The sequence below is a fragment of the Corvus kubaryi genome, unplaced genomic scaffold (genome assembly GCF_017639235.1).
Source record: "Corvus kubaryi isolate FWS band 111438036 unplaced genomic scaffold, C.kubaryi_AGA036_p1.0 36466, whole genome shotgun sequence".
In the NCBI taxonomy this organism is placed as follows: Eukaryota; Metazoa; Chordata; class Aves; order Passeriformes; family Corvidae; genus Corvus; species Corvus kubaryi.
Genome location: NW_024580875.1, coordinates 2,644 through 13,966, shown reverse-complemented (window position 1 = coordinate 13,966; position 11,323 = coordinate 2,644). Strand labels below are relative to the sequence as shown.

General features: G+C 54.5%; 1 protein-coding gene across 12 annotated transcripts; it reads left to right on the top strand.

Moving 5' to 3' along the window:
- The first annotated feature begins 1,575 nt into the window (after positions 1–1,575).
- On the top strand, positions 1,576–8,726 carry LOC121660540. Of its 12 annotated transcripts, XR_006014713.1 has the most exons (8): positions 2,384–2,494; positions 3,300–3,405; positions 4,379–4,448; positions 4,841–4,929; positions 5,759–5,883; positions 6,835–7,030; positions 7,122–8,016; positions 8,100–8,726. XR_006014713.1 is itself a non-coding variant. In XM_042019913.1 (6 exons), the coding sequence occupies exons 1-5, from the start codon at positions 1,993–1,995 to the stop codon at positions 6,931–6,933; spliced, it is 921 nt and encodes a 306-aa protein (XP_041875847.1). In that variant the 5' UTR covers positions 1,859–1,992; the 3' UTR covers positions 6,934–7,030; positions 7,545–7,973. The 12 variants fall into 12 exon arrangements, 9 of the variants coding, with proteins under 9 accessions (XP_041875849.1, XP_041875850.1, XP_041875852.1 ...); XR_006014714.1 differs by lacking the exon at positions 4,841–4,929; XR_006014712.1 differs by having other exon boundaries at positions 4,379–4,929; positions 5,595–5,883.
- The last annotated feature ends 2,597 nt before the right edge of the window (positions 8,727–11,323 follow it).

Below are 11,323 nucleotides of genomic sequence, written 5' to 3'. Positions count from 1 at the left end.
TTGTTAGAGAAGTTCCCTCAGGCCCAGAGGGAAGCCAAAGCATTAGGTGTGAATTAAAACCTTTGGACAAGCTGACATCCATGAAGCCACACCAAAATGAAATAGAAATACAGATTTTTAACTTTTAGTAGAAATAGATGCTAAGTGCCTTAAACATGAAAAAGCTGTAGCAGAGATCTTAAACACAGCTCTTGCTGCAACAGTGTTACCTTTTCACAGAATTCTTTACTTTAGACAAAATCTAGATAGAATTACACTGTTCACATTTTTTAGATGGAGTGTTCACATAAACAATAAGAGCTGATAGAAACTGTATGTGCAGATCTGTGTAATACAGACGTAACACTTGTGTGAGGCTTACGAGTGTTAGAATTAGACCAGGATGGGTTAAGAAAAGAAAAACTAGAACCGTGTGTTAATCTTACTGGTCAATTAACAAATATAATCCACACTTCTGTAAGAAAAAATATAGTGTATGGAGCATATAGAAGAAGCTGGTTTTGCCTGCTGCTGCTGCTTGGCTTTATCATGTAACCCCATTCTGCCTTCGCGACAGCTGTGAGACCATGAAATAAAGAACTTAGCAGAACAGCAGCCTCCTCTGCTCTTTCACCCTGGTCCGAGAAGGAAGGGTACCCTGTCAAAGGCTCAACACTTGCCTTTCTGACTTTGTTTCTAAATTTCTACCTTTCTAATTTTGTTTATTTCTATTTTTTTGTTGTTTCTAACTTTGTTTGTTTTTAACTTTCTACCTTTAGAAATTTGTTTGTTTCTTGTATTTTCCCTCTTTGTTTGTTTCTAAATTTCTGCCGTTGTAACTTTGTTTCTAACTTTCTACTTTTTAAATTTCATTTAACTTTTTACCATTCCTCCCAGGGAGGGATGTGTGCAGAATAGTAAAACCTGTTAAGTTCTTCACTTTTACATCTATAGGCAAATGCTACTGATTTAGATGTAAATTCATTTTGAAATGTGCCAGCCCTCTCTCTCTACTCTGTCGCATACAGCAATATAAGAAGCTGGGAATAGAGATCAGCAGGTTTTGAAAATAACGAGCCGGCGTTTTTCTATAGGAAGGAAAGAAGCAAGCGCCTGGCCCCAGGAGCCGAGACGCTCGGGCTGCAGGAGCTGCAGAGCGCCCAGAGCCGGCTTTTCCCTCTGCTGTCCCTGCCCCCGGGCTGAGCTGGGCGGCGCTGCTGCCGCCTGGTGGCGAGAGCGCGGCACTGCCGCCCCCGACACGGCGCCGCGGCGCTGCTGCCGCCCGGTGCCGGCTGAGCCGAGAGGGCGGCGGCCTCGGTGGCTGCCGAGCGTGGCAAGGGCAAGGAGCGGGAGCGAGCGGGGCGGCGTCTGTCAGCGGAGGGGAGGGGCGAAGGACGGTTCGGAGCGCCGAGGGACACGGCCGTGCGTGAGCGGGGCCACAGCTATGGAAAGGAGCGGGCGCCATGCGGGGCGGTGACCGCGACGAATGACAGGGCGGGGGGCGGCCTGGCGGGGCCGGTTTTGCCGGGCAGCAGAGGCGCGGTCGCAGCGCGACCCAGGCAGGGGGCACCGGGCAGGCACAGTCGGGAAAGAGCCGCCCGCGTGCCTCTTTCAAGGAGGCGGCTCGGAAAGGAAGGCGCAGTTCGGCGCTCTCGGGATGGCGTTAAGTGACGTTTTTATTAGAACCTGCCAGGACCTTGCAGAGGGTGGTTTACACTTCCGCCACACTCAAGATGGCGGACGCACTAGGCCCCTTTGAGAGGTGTCCCTGCCGATGCCTACCGCCGGTCGCGGAGCAGTCGCCCACCTCCGGTGCCGCTGACCCCACCAGCCGTGCCCTCGCACCGGGAAGCACTGCGGAAAATCACGCAGAAAGCGCGGGGCCAGCGTCGGAGTCCGGGCTGGATTCAGGCAGCCGAAAAGACAGAAGACCTTGTGAGGAGCGGGGGGGCCTGAAGTGTACCACACTAAAGATGGCGGCTCTACCAGAAATGGCTTCTGCCAGCACCCAAGATGGCGACGAGGGGTGGAAGTTACATCACCGCCACACTAAAGATGGCGGCTCGACCGGAAGTGACTTCTGCCAGCACCCAAGATGGCAGCGAAGGGCAGAAGTTACGTCACCACCACACTAAATATGGCGGTCGTTTACGCTGTTTTCTGACCTTCTCAATATGGCGGCAGGGCAAGCCCCCCCAAGCTGCGTCTATTCGGATGCCTGAACACGACGCCGACGCCGACGCCAGCCCAGCGCTTGCACGCAATTTTCTGAGGTGTTTCCCGCTATGCGGACACCAACTGTGGGGTCAGCGGCGCCTGGGACAGGCGGGAGCATTCAGGCAGCCAAATAGACGGAGCGGGGTCCTTCCGGCCGCCATCTTGAGAAGGTCGAAAAGCCACATTGGTGCGGTACCAGTGACTTCTGCCCTTTTTCGCCAGGAGCGGCAATGGCGGGGAGCCCGGGGAGCAGCGCTGCCGGGCCGGGGGCACCGGGGCGGGTGCTCCGGGCTCGGAGGTGAGCGGGGAACGGGGACAGCCCCGAGCGGAGGGTGGGGGCCGCGGGGGATGGGTGTCCCGGCCCAGGGATGGGTGTCCAGGCACAGGGATGGGTTCCTGGACTATCTAATAATATTATATAACGATCGTACAAGGAGATCTATATAAAAAAATCCACCATTGTCATCCGTCTCCCAGCCCCGCTGTGTTTTCAGGATCTTGGGGGAAGAGTTTGGGTCTGGACAAGGCTCTCGGGCACAGGGTGGGATTCTTGGGGTGCAGGGCCAGGATTTGGACTCGATGCTCCCTGTGGGTCCCTTCCAGCCCAGGAAATGCTGCGATCCTGTGCCTCTGAGGGTGAAATAAAGGGGACCGGTGGGGTTTGTGCCCGCTGTGTTCACGGCCCCGCCAGCTCAGGGCGGGTTCAAGGCGCAGCTGCCCCGAGCCAGCGGGACCGGCCGGGGCTGCTCGCTCCCGGTGCTGCCGCCTTGTGGGGAGAGCCCGGCACTGCAGCCCGCACAGGCGCTGGACCACGGGATCAGCGTGGAACAGCAGCGCAGGGAGTGCTGAGGCGTCCCAGGGAAGGCTGAGGCGTCCCAGGGAATGCTGAGGCACCCCAGGGAATGCTGAGGCGTCCCCTGCCCGGGGCACTCAGCAGTAAATCCCTGATGTTGAGCAGAAAAAGGAAAGTTCTGGGTTAGTGGGAGGAGGTTTCTGGAATGGAGTTGGGACAGGTGCTGATCCACGCATGGAATCACGGGGTGGTTTGGCTTGGAAGGGACCACCAAGATCATTTACACTCTGTTTGTTGTCTGATTCCACAGCAAAGAACATCCAGAACTGCCACCTCACCCCCACGGACAGCAGGAATGTCTTCCATAGCTCTTGTTTCGGAATGGGAATGGCTGTTGGGAGCTCTGGCAGGACCGGGTAAGAACAGAAATGGGATCATTCCGGCTGCTGCTGGGGGTGGTTTTCTGCTTTCAGGCTGTTCTTCTGATTGATCCTTTCATAGCAGTGTTCTAGGGCACATTTGAGGGTAATTCCAGGAATTTCAAACCAGATAAAAACTGGTGGGGAAAAAATGTGAACCTGATCCATTTCTGGTAATTCCAAGCTTCTCCCACAACACCGTTCCAGGGGAAACCTGATAAAAGGGTAAAGATGCAGAGGAACAAGTGCTGTAAACCCCCCTGGTGCTCTGACAGAGCAAACCTTCCAGTACTCCCAGCAGATCTCTTGGAGAAAGTGTGGGATTGCAAGGTTTTCCAGGAAAGCAAAACAAGGGGGGAGATGAGGGAATAGGCTTCCAGTTCTTCCTTTAGCTGAAAGCCTGGGGGAATTGAGAGGGGCCACAAGAACTGTTTGTGTAGGAAAATGGGAGTTTGGGGGCTGAATCTGAGTTTCTCTCTGGGGCGTTTTTGAGGGAAAAGCTGAGATGCTGTTTAAGGGAGAGAATGCACATTTTTGGGGTGGAAAAGGTTTAATCAATACTGTAGAGCAAGTAAAATGTTGGGGGTAAAAGTGGGTGCAATCTGGAGGGGACAGAAGGAATATTTTGGAGGCAAAATGGGGAACTCAGTAGTGGACAGATGGGGAACATTTTGGAGGCAACACTTGACAGACTCTCTGGGGTGGAGAACGAACACATTGAGGGAAAAATGAGGTGATGAGCAGTGGGCACGTAGGGAAGGTTGTGGGGGTAAATCTTGAGAGAAGCCCCGTGGTATTCAGGAAATCCTTGGAAGCAGGACTGAGGAATTCAGTGGTGGAAAAATAGGGGAATTTTGCGGGGGTAAAACTTTAAAAGATCTAAGAGTTGAGAGTGTGTGTTTTTAGGTAAAAAGGATGTCTTGTTGAAGTTGGATGTCTGGCATTTATGGATCACAGGGTGTTTTTCCAGAAAGTAGAAGATAAAGAAGACTCCCAAAGCCTCGGTAGCTGTGTTAAGAAATCCCTCCCAGGGAAGAAAGGTACCTAAATCTCCTAGAAGTAGGGACTAATTAGCATGGGAAGGGGAAAACCCACCCCCAGTGGGAGAGAGCACGCCGGGTAACGGAAGGATGCCCTTAAGAAGAAGCAGGGAAGGTGAATTTCTCTGTTTGCTAAAATGTATCAAAAAGTTTGGAATCTGGGTCTGTGTGGAGGCCGGGATTTTCTCGGCCATATGCAGAGCCCAGCACTAGGAATAGAGTAATTCCAGGCTTTCCAACGCCAAAAATGCAGTACCAGAGAGTTCTGTTATCCCGAGGACTTGGGGGATATTTGGCAAAAATTTCCGGGGGCCCAGGCTGGACCGAGCTTTTAACGCTCCCCGGATTCACGGGATCGGGGATTCCAGCGTGCCCTGCACGGGTTTTTTCAGGGAAGTCCCAAATCCGTGTGAGTGCGAAGCAGAATCCCCTGGGAGCTGTGAAGGCAACAGGATATTTCTTGGGAATTTTGAAGGATTGGGTGAGTCCTCCGTGTTAGGTTGGAATGAACGCAAATTGTCCAGGAGTTGCTGGTTTAGGGATGGCCGGGTCTGGGTTTGGATTTGTGGGCACCGAGTGTTCCTTGTGTCAGCTTTAGGTCTGGATTGGCGGGAATTGTCAGAGAAAAGAGAAGGGAATTGAAATGCAGAGCTCCATTCCTGGAGAAATGATCAGGATGGGAGAGGAAAGGCTGTGGAGCTGCTGGGAGCTCCTGGAGAACGAAAGGATCTGAGGTCTGGAGGCAAAAGCTGTGGAACAAAGCCTGAAAAGGGTGCGGGGTGGGGCGGGAGGGGGAGGAGGGCACTGCAGGGGGGGAAAGAGGGAAAGGATCCCTGCTCCGGGAATCCAGCAGGGACCAGGAGAGGATCATTTTCTATCCACTGCTCTCAGTGCAATCCTAATAAGGAAGGTCGAAGGAAAGTGATTCATTTGTTCTTAGGTTTGGAATGAAAGGTGCTCTTGCAGAGGGGAATATTCACCTGTTAAAATTCTGTTGGATACAGGAAAAGAGGGAGGAAGCAAGCAGCTGGGGAATGAACGGGTGGATTTTTGGTGGATACAGGGAAAGACACGGGAAGGGACTCTTAAGTAAAATACACCTCACGGATGCACCAGGAAAAGCCTCAACTGTCCTTTTTTTCCAAGCTCTAACATTCCAGAGGAGTAAGCAGTGGTCAGCCATCACTTTCTGTATTCCTTGGATGCCCAGTGCTTTGTTGGGAAGAGATAATATTTGGAAATGAACAAATCCGGGGATGTAATTTCCTGATAGTAAAGCCCCAGAGACCCTGGTTTTGATATCCTTCCAGCACTCAAACACAACAGAGGGAATCCTGGTGGAGCTGGAAAACGCTGTCCCTCTGTCGGTGGAATTCCTGGGAAATGGAAAGCAGCAGAAGTAGCAAGAACAGAGTTGGAAGCAGGCTCCAGCCGGGTAAGGCAGACACCAAATCCTTTGGAATTAGAACTGGGCAGGGGTGGGGAGAATTAATTCTTACATTTGTAGCCCATGGATTCCTGAGCAGGATCCCGGCAGGGAAGACTGCAGGGATCAGACTGGGGACTGATCCCAGCTGGGGGCAGCGAGCCTTGGAATTGGCTGAAGGGAAGAAAGAAGGATCCTTTGAGCACAAGGATCAGCTGTCAAATGCGGAGATGGCATCAGACAATTCCTCGGGAGGGTTTAGTTCCTGGGCCAAATCGATCTCCTGCCTTGTGAAGGAGCTCAGAGATCTGGGAAGAGCCCAACCAACGCAGGGAATGGACTGGCAGATAAAACTGCCGGGGAACGGTGGGGAAAAGCATCGAACAGGGGGCCTTGTTTTGTACAGGAACGGTACAAAAAATTGTCCAAAAGAGCAGGAATGGAATGGGATTTTACATATTCCTCGGAGGCCACAATGCAGTGGGAAGGCTGAGAGAAAGAAACGAAGCCTAAAAAGGCAGATGAGCCAAATCTGCCCAAAGCCTCCAATGGCCACATTCCCTGGCATTGCTGAGGACTTCAGCCAAGCTCCAAGCAAAAGGCGAGCCCCTGATTTTGGTGCCAAGGGAAACTCCAAGTTAAGAATAATCCAAATATGAAGCACTTCTCACAAAACTCAGCTTTGCAAACCTTTATTTGGGCTAAAAAAGAAAAGATGGGAATGCCCTTGGCAGAAAAGCAGCTGCGGGGCACAGCAGGCTTCAAATGCCTGTCAGCAGGAGCTCCAGGAGAAATGGCTGCTGGCTCTGGGCATCCTGGGCTTTCCAGGCGTGTTTTGTACTGGATTGCAAGGCAGTTTTCCTGCCTCTGGGGGGGTGGCACCTGCATCCCACTGGAAAGGGAAAATGTGGAGAGGGGCAAGTGGGAAGACGGTTGCTGATGTGTGTCCTTGGATTGCAGTTCCTCCCAGTGGGTCTGTGCTGCTGGAAGTTTGAAGGAGATCAGTCTTGGAGTACGTGTGGGTTCACCTGTGGGGTTTGGGAGCGACGCTGGACATGAAATTCCAGGGATGTTCCCCTTGCTGGAGTGAGAAGCAGTGGAAGCACTTTGCTGTCTGCTTCTTCATCGCCTTCACCTCGGTCCCCTGGGGCTCCAGGTAATCCCCTCTCACCTTTGCTTTTCCAAGGGTCTCTAAATGAGGGCTTGAGCTTTGGTGCAGCTCCCTTTACAGGGAAGATCTGTTCCAGGAAAGGTCTCCTGGTCCGGACCGATGGCGTTGCAGGAAGAACAGGAAACCCCACAGCTCCTGTGGCTCCCTCATCTGATTTGCCTGCAGGCAGCAAGGATCATTCCCAAGTGTCATCCCCTGGCTCCGTGACTCGGGGAGGTTGTGTTCCCCCAAAGGCCAGGGGCCGCTTTGTTTTGCAGCTCACGAAAGTCCAGCTCGGTGGTGCTGGGTTTGGTTTTTGTGTGCAATGAAGGCACTAAAAAATTCCCCTCCTTCACTGGCACAGCCCTGGAGTGGGAGCAGATTCCCCTTATCCCGGAGTTATCCCGCTCCTGCCCTGGATCCCTGCGGTGCCGTGTGTTCTCCAAGCTCACAGCACTGCTGGCTCTAAACAAGAAAAACAATCCCTGTTCCATCTCTTCTCCATCCTTGATGTTCCCAGGCCCTGCATCTCCCTGGCTATTCCCTGTGTGAGTCTTCATCTCCATCCCACCTTATCCCGATCAAATAAGGGTCTGAGACGTGTTTAGCAGCAAATGCATTCTTGTAAAGAAAGCCAAGAGCAAAGAGCATCCAGATGCAGAGAAGTCTTTAGAAAAGCATTCCAGACGTGCAAATGAGGGATGTGTCTTCCTGCATCTCCTGTTGTTTTTCTCTGTCAGGTTTTGGAAGGGTTTCTCTCAGTGATTTCCTGCAGTCCAGGTGCGTCCATTCTTTTGTCCAAATCCAGTGCCAGAGGATCGAACAACTGACGAGTGGGGTCTGGGATGAAAACGGTTCTCCTAAAATGAGGGAAACAATGCTAGAAGAGAAATGAGCATCCTTTTAATGCCTGGAATAAAAATGCTGGAAAAGGGCACTTTTTATTTGATATGGTGTCATTCTCCTTTTTTTTCCATGGATAAAACTCCACGGTGAGCAATCAGAGCAGAAATATGAAATGCAGGAGTCTTGGATTCCACAGTGGGATTAACTTCCCTTTTCTGCTGTCTTTCAGGACAGGAAAAACCACTGAACTCGCCCCACCTTTGGGACCAAGAGCTTTGGTGTTGGAGTAGCCAAAGCCAGCTAGGGCCCCCCTTGTCCTGCCCATGGTGTGGGTCAGGGACAGGCTCCTCTTCTCCTCTGTGCTGGGATGAACTGCCTAGGGAATGCTATTTCTGACAGGCCGGTCCTAGCCACGGCTACTGGAAATGGGCAGAGGTGAAGAGGCAAGTGCCAGAGTTCCTTGGGGATGATGGAATTGTGGTGTTTGGCTGTGCCCAGAGGGGCAGGTTGGGCATTTTTGTGTGTCTGAGGACCGGTTTGGGTGCTGGGGAGCCCGGGAGCCGAGCTCTCAGTGCATTCCCAGCTCTCCCGGGGGTGGGAGCTGGTGCAGGGCTGGGTGACAGCCTCTGGTCGGGCTCAGGGCAGGCCCTGGCCCCAGCACAGACATGCTGGGGTGGTTTGGGGACGCTTGGGGAGCAATGGCAGGAAAATGAGAGATGGTGCTGGGCGGAGCGATCGGCCTGTGCTCGTGTCAGCGCAGCCGTGCAGGGCACTGGGATCTGGGTAAAACACCAGCTCTCCTGGTGTTCAGGGATGCAAGGTCTGAGGGACTGGATTTACTTGGGCCTTTCCAGGACAGCAGGAAGAAGAGGAAATGTGGTGCTAGAGGTGTGTCCCATCAGGTTGCATTTCCCTCTTTCCCATTTCCATTTCCTCCTCAGTGCAGGAGCCCTGCAGCCCATGAGCACGGGGCCGGTGACAACTCCCTATCTGTAGAGGGATTCCTTATGGAAAAAGGGCATATGATACCCCTGGAAAGATTGGACAACGCAGGGTTGCTGAGGAAAAGCCCCTGAACAGGCCCCTGACTGCAGGCAGCCCTGAGAGTCAAGGTATACAGCTGCCTGCCTCCCCCTCTGATCAGAAGCCATCTAGAGGGACTGGGCGTGAATCTTTGCAAAAGTAGATATAAGTTGGCATAGTTGAACAATAAGGGGAGAAGGATGCTTAATTGTATCGGTGTATGTGTCGTTTATGCGGCCAGCTCTCCGGACTCGGTCCCTAACACCTGTCCTCCTCCTGTCCCCCTGTGCCCCTTTTGCTGGACAAGTCTCAAATGGCAACACACATTCCCAAAGACTGTCTGCTTCCTTAAATCCACGGACCAGCTAGTGCTGTCACTGAACAGCTGAAATGAGCTTTCAGAGCCTAGAAACTAGCAGGAGTGACAAACAAATGGATTTGAATCTGGAAATAGGTGAGGTCCACCCACCCACTGCTGCTGATGCAGAGACTGGGGCTCAGGGCATCTGCGCAGCCCTTCCCTTTGGCACTGATCCGCGCGCACTGGAATGTTGTGTTGCTGCCAAACTGGGCCTCAAACCAGGAGAAGGTAAGCCCTGACCATTTGCCCCTGACCCTGGCACACCCACAGTGTGTTATCTGGAGCGTGTGCCTCAGCTGGTGTCACTTGAGTTTCACCAGAGTTGCAAGTTGGCTTCTGCTCTGGGCGATTCCGAGTGACCATCACATCAGTTCTGCACTAAACACCGTTTAGCCAGACCCAGAGATTTGGCCACATAGTGACTTCTGAACAGAAAATCAGAATGCACGAAAAGTGCCAGGACCATGGACGGGCCCGGGTACAGCACGGTCTTTGTGGGTCACTGTCACTCCACTCTTACAGTCTCTCCTCATCTTTCTTGTAGGCTCCCTTCAGGTACAGGAGCCATTGCTCACTGGTGTTTTTGACTATTCTCTATCAAGGAAATGAGTTGAATTTCCTTGTCAAATCTAATATATCCCATCTGGAGCACTAATTGAATTAGATAATTGGATAATTAGTTAATTAGCCAATTTTTCGGTGTGCACACACACCACCCACACCTATCACTCATCCTAAGCTCTACCCCCCATTCATCACAGGCTCCCACCCCACACACATGCATCCCGCCCCCCCTGGCCCGTGTCACGCCCCCCTGCCCCCGGTGGCCGCCCACCTGGCTCGCGTCACGCAGTCCCGCCCCTGGTCACCACCCCCACCGCTCGCGTCACGCCGCTCCACCCCCGGCACTGCCCCCGCCGCGCGCGTAATGTAGCCCCGCCCCTCGCTCCGCCCCCAGCCCCGCCCCTCTCCCCTCACGGCGCTTCCCACCCCCGGCACCACTCCCCCGCCAGTCCCGCGCCGCTCCTGCACCTGCCGCCGCCCGGAGCCCACCGGTCCGGCACCCGCCACCGCCTGCAGCCACCCGCCAGCCCCCCGTGAGCCGCTGCCGCCCCCCCGCCGGTCCCGCACCGCTCCGCCGCCTCACACCGCCCCACCGCACCTCCCCACCGCCCGCCACTCCCCCCTCCCGCCATTGTGGGTCCCCTCAAGGTATCCCCTGCCCCGTGCCGCCCGCGAGTCCCCTCAGGGCAGCCCCCGCCGCCTCACGGCACCCATTCCCGCCTTTGCGGCTCCCCTCAGGGTACCCCCCGCCCCTTGCCGCCCGCGGGTCCTGTCAGGGCAGCCCCCGCCGCCTCACGGCACCCCTTCCCGCCATTGCGGCTCCCCTCAGGGTACCCCCTCACCCCTTGCAGCCCGCGGGTCCCGTCAGGGCAGCCCCCGCCGCCTCACGGCACCCCTTCCCGCCATTGCAGCTCCCCTCAGGGTACCCCCCGCCCCTTCCCGCCTCACGGCCCCGCTTCCCGCCGTTGCGGCTCCCCCCCGGGGGCCCCCCCCCCCCGCAAGCCCCCCCTTCCCGCCATTTATGCACCACCCCACAGCACCCCTCAGGCCACCATTTTAGCCCACCCAGCCGCAGCAGGCAGACCCCCCAGCACCAGAACACTGCAGCCCCCATGGAAGGACAACACCCACACAAAAAAGGTTAGAAAAACACACAGAGGGTGGCAGCCAAGGAGGGACACTGCAGGGGGACACAATTAAGGCCGAGAGCCTAGGGGGACATAATAAAGGCCAAGAGCCCAAGGGGGAGGCAGCAGGAGAACATAATAAAGGCCAAGAGCCCGGAGGGAGTCCAGGGAATAAAGAGAAAGGGCTCAAAAATCACACACTACACAACAAACACAAGGGGTATGACACACAAGCCCTGTTCCCTAAACCTAACCTTAACCAGGACCCCAAACAACACCCCTTTCTCCCCAAAAGCAGCCACAGGCAGCAGCCCTCCCCACAGCTGGAGGTAATAATCCCAAATGCTGAGCCCATGCCAGCACCCTCCCCACAGCTGG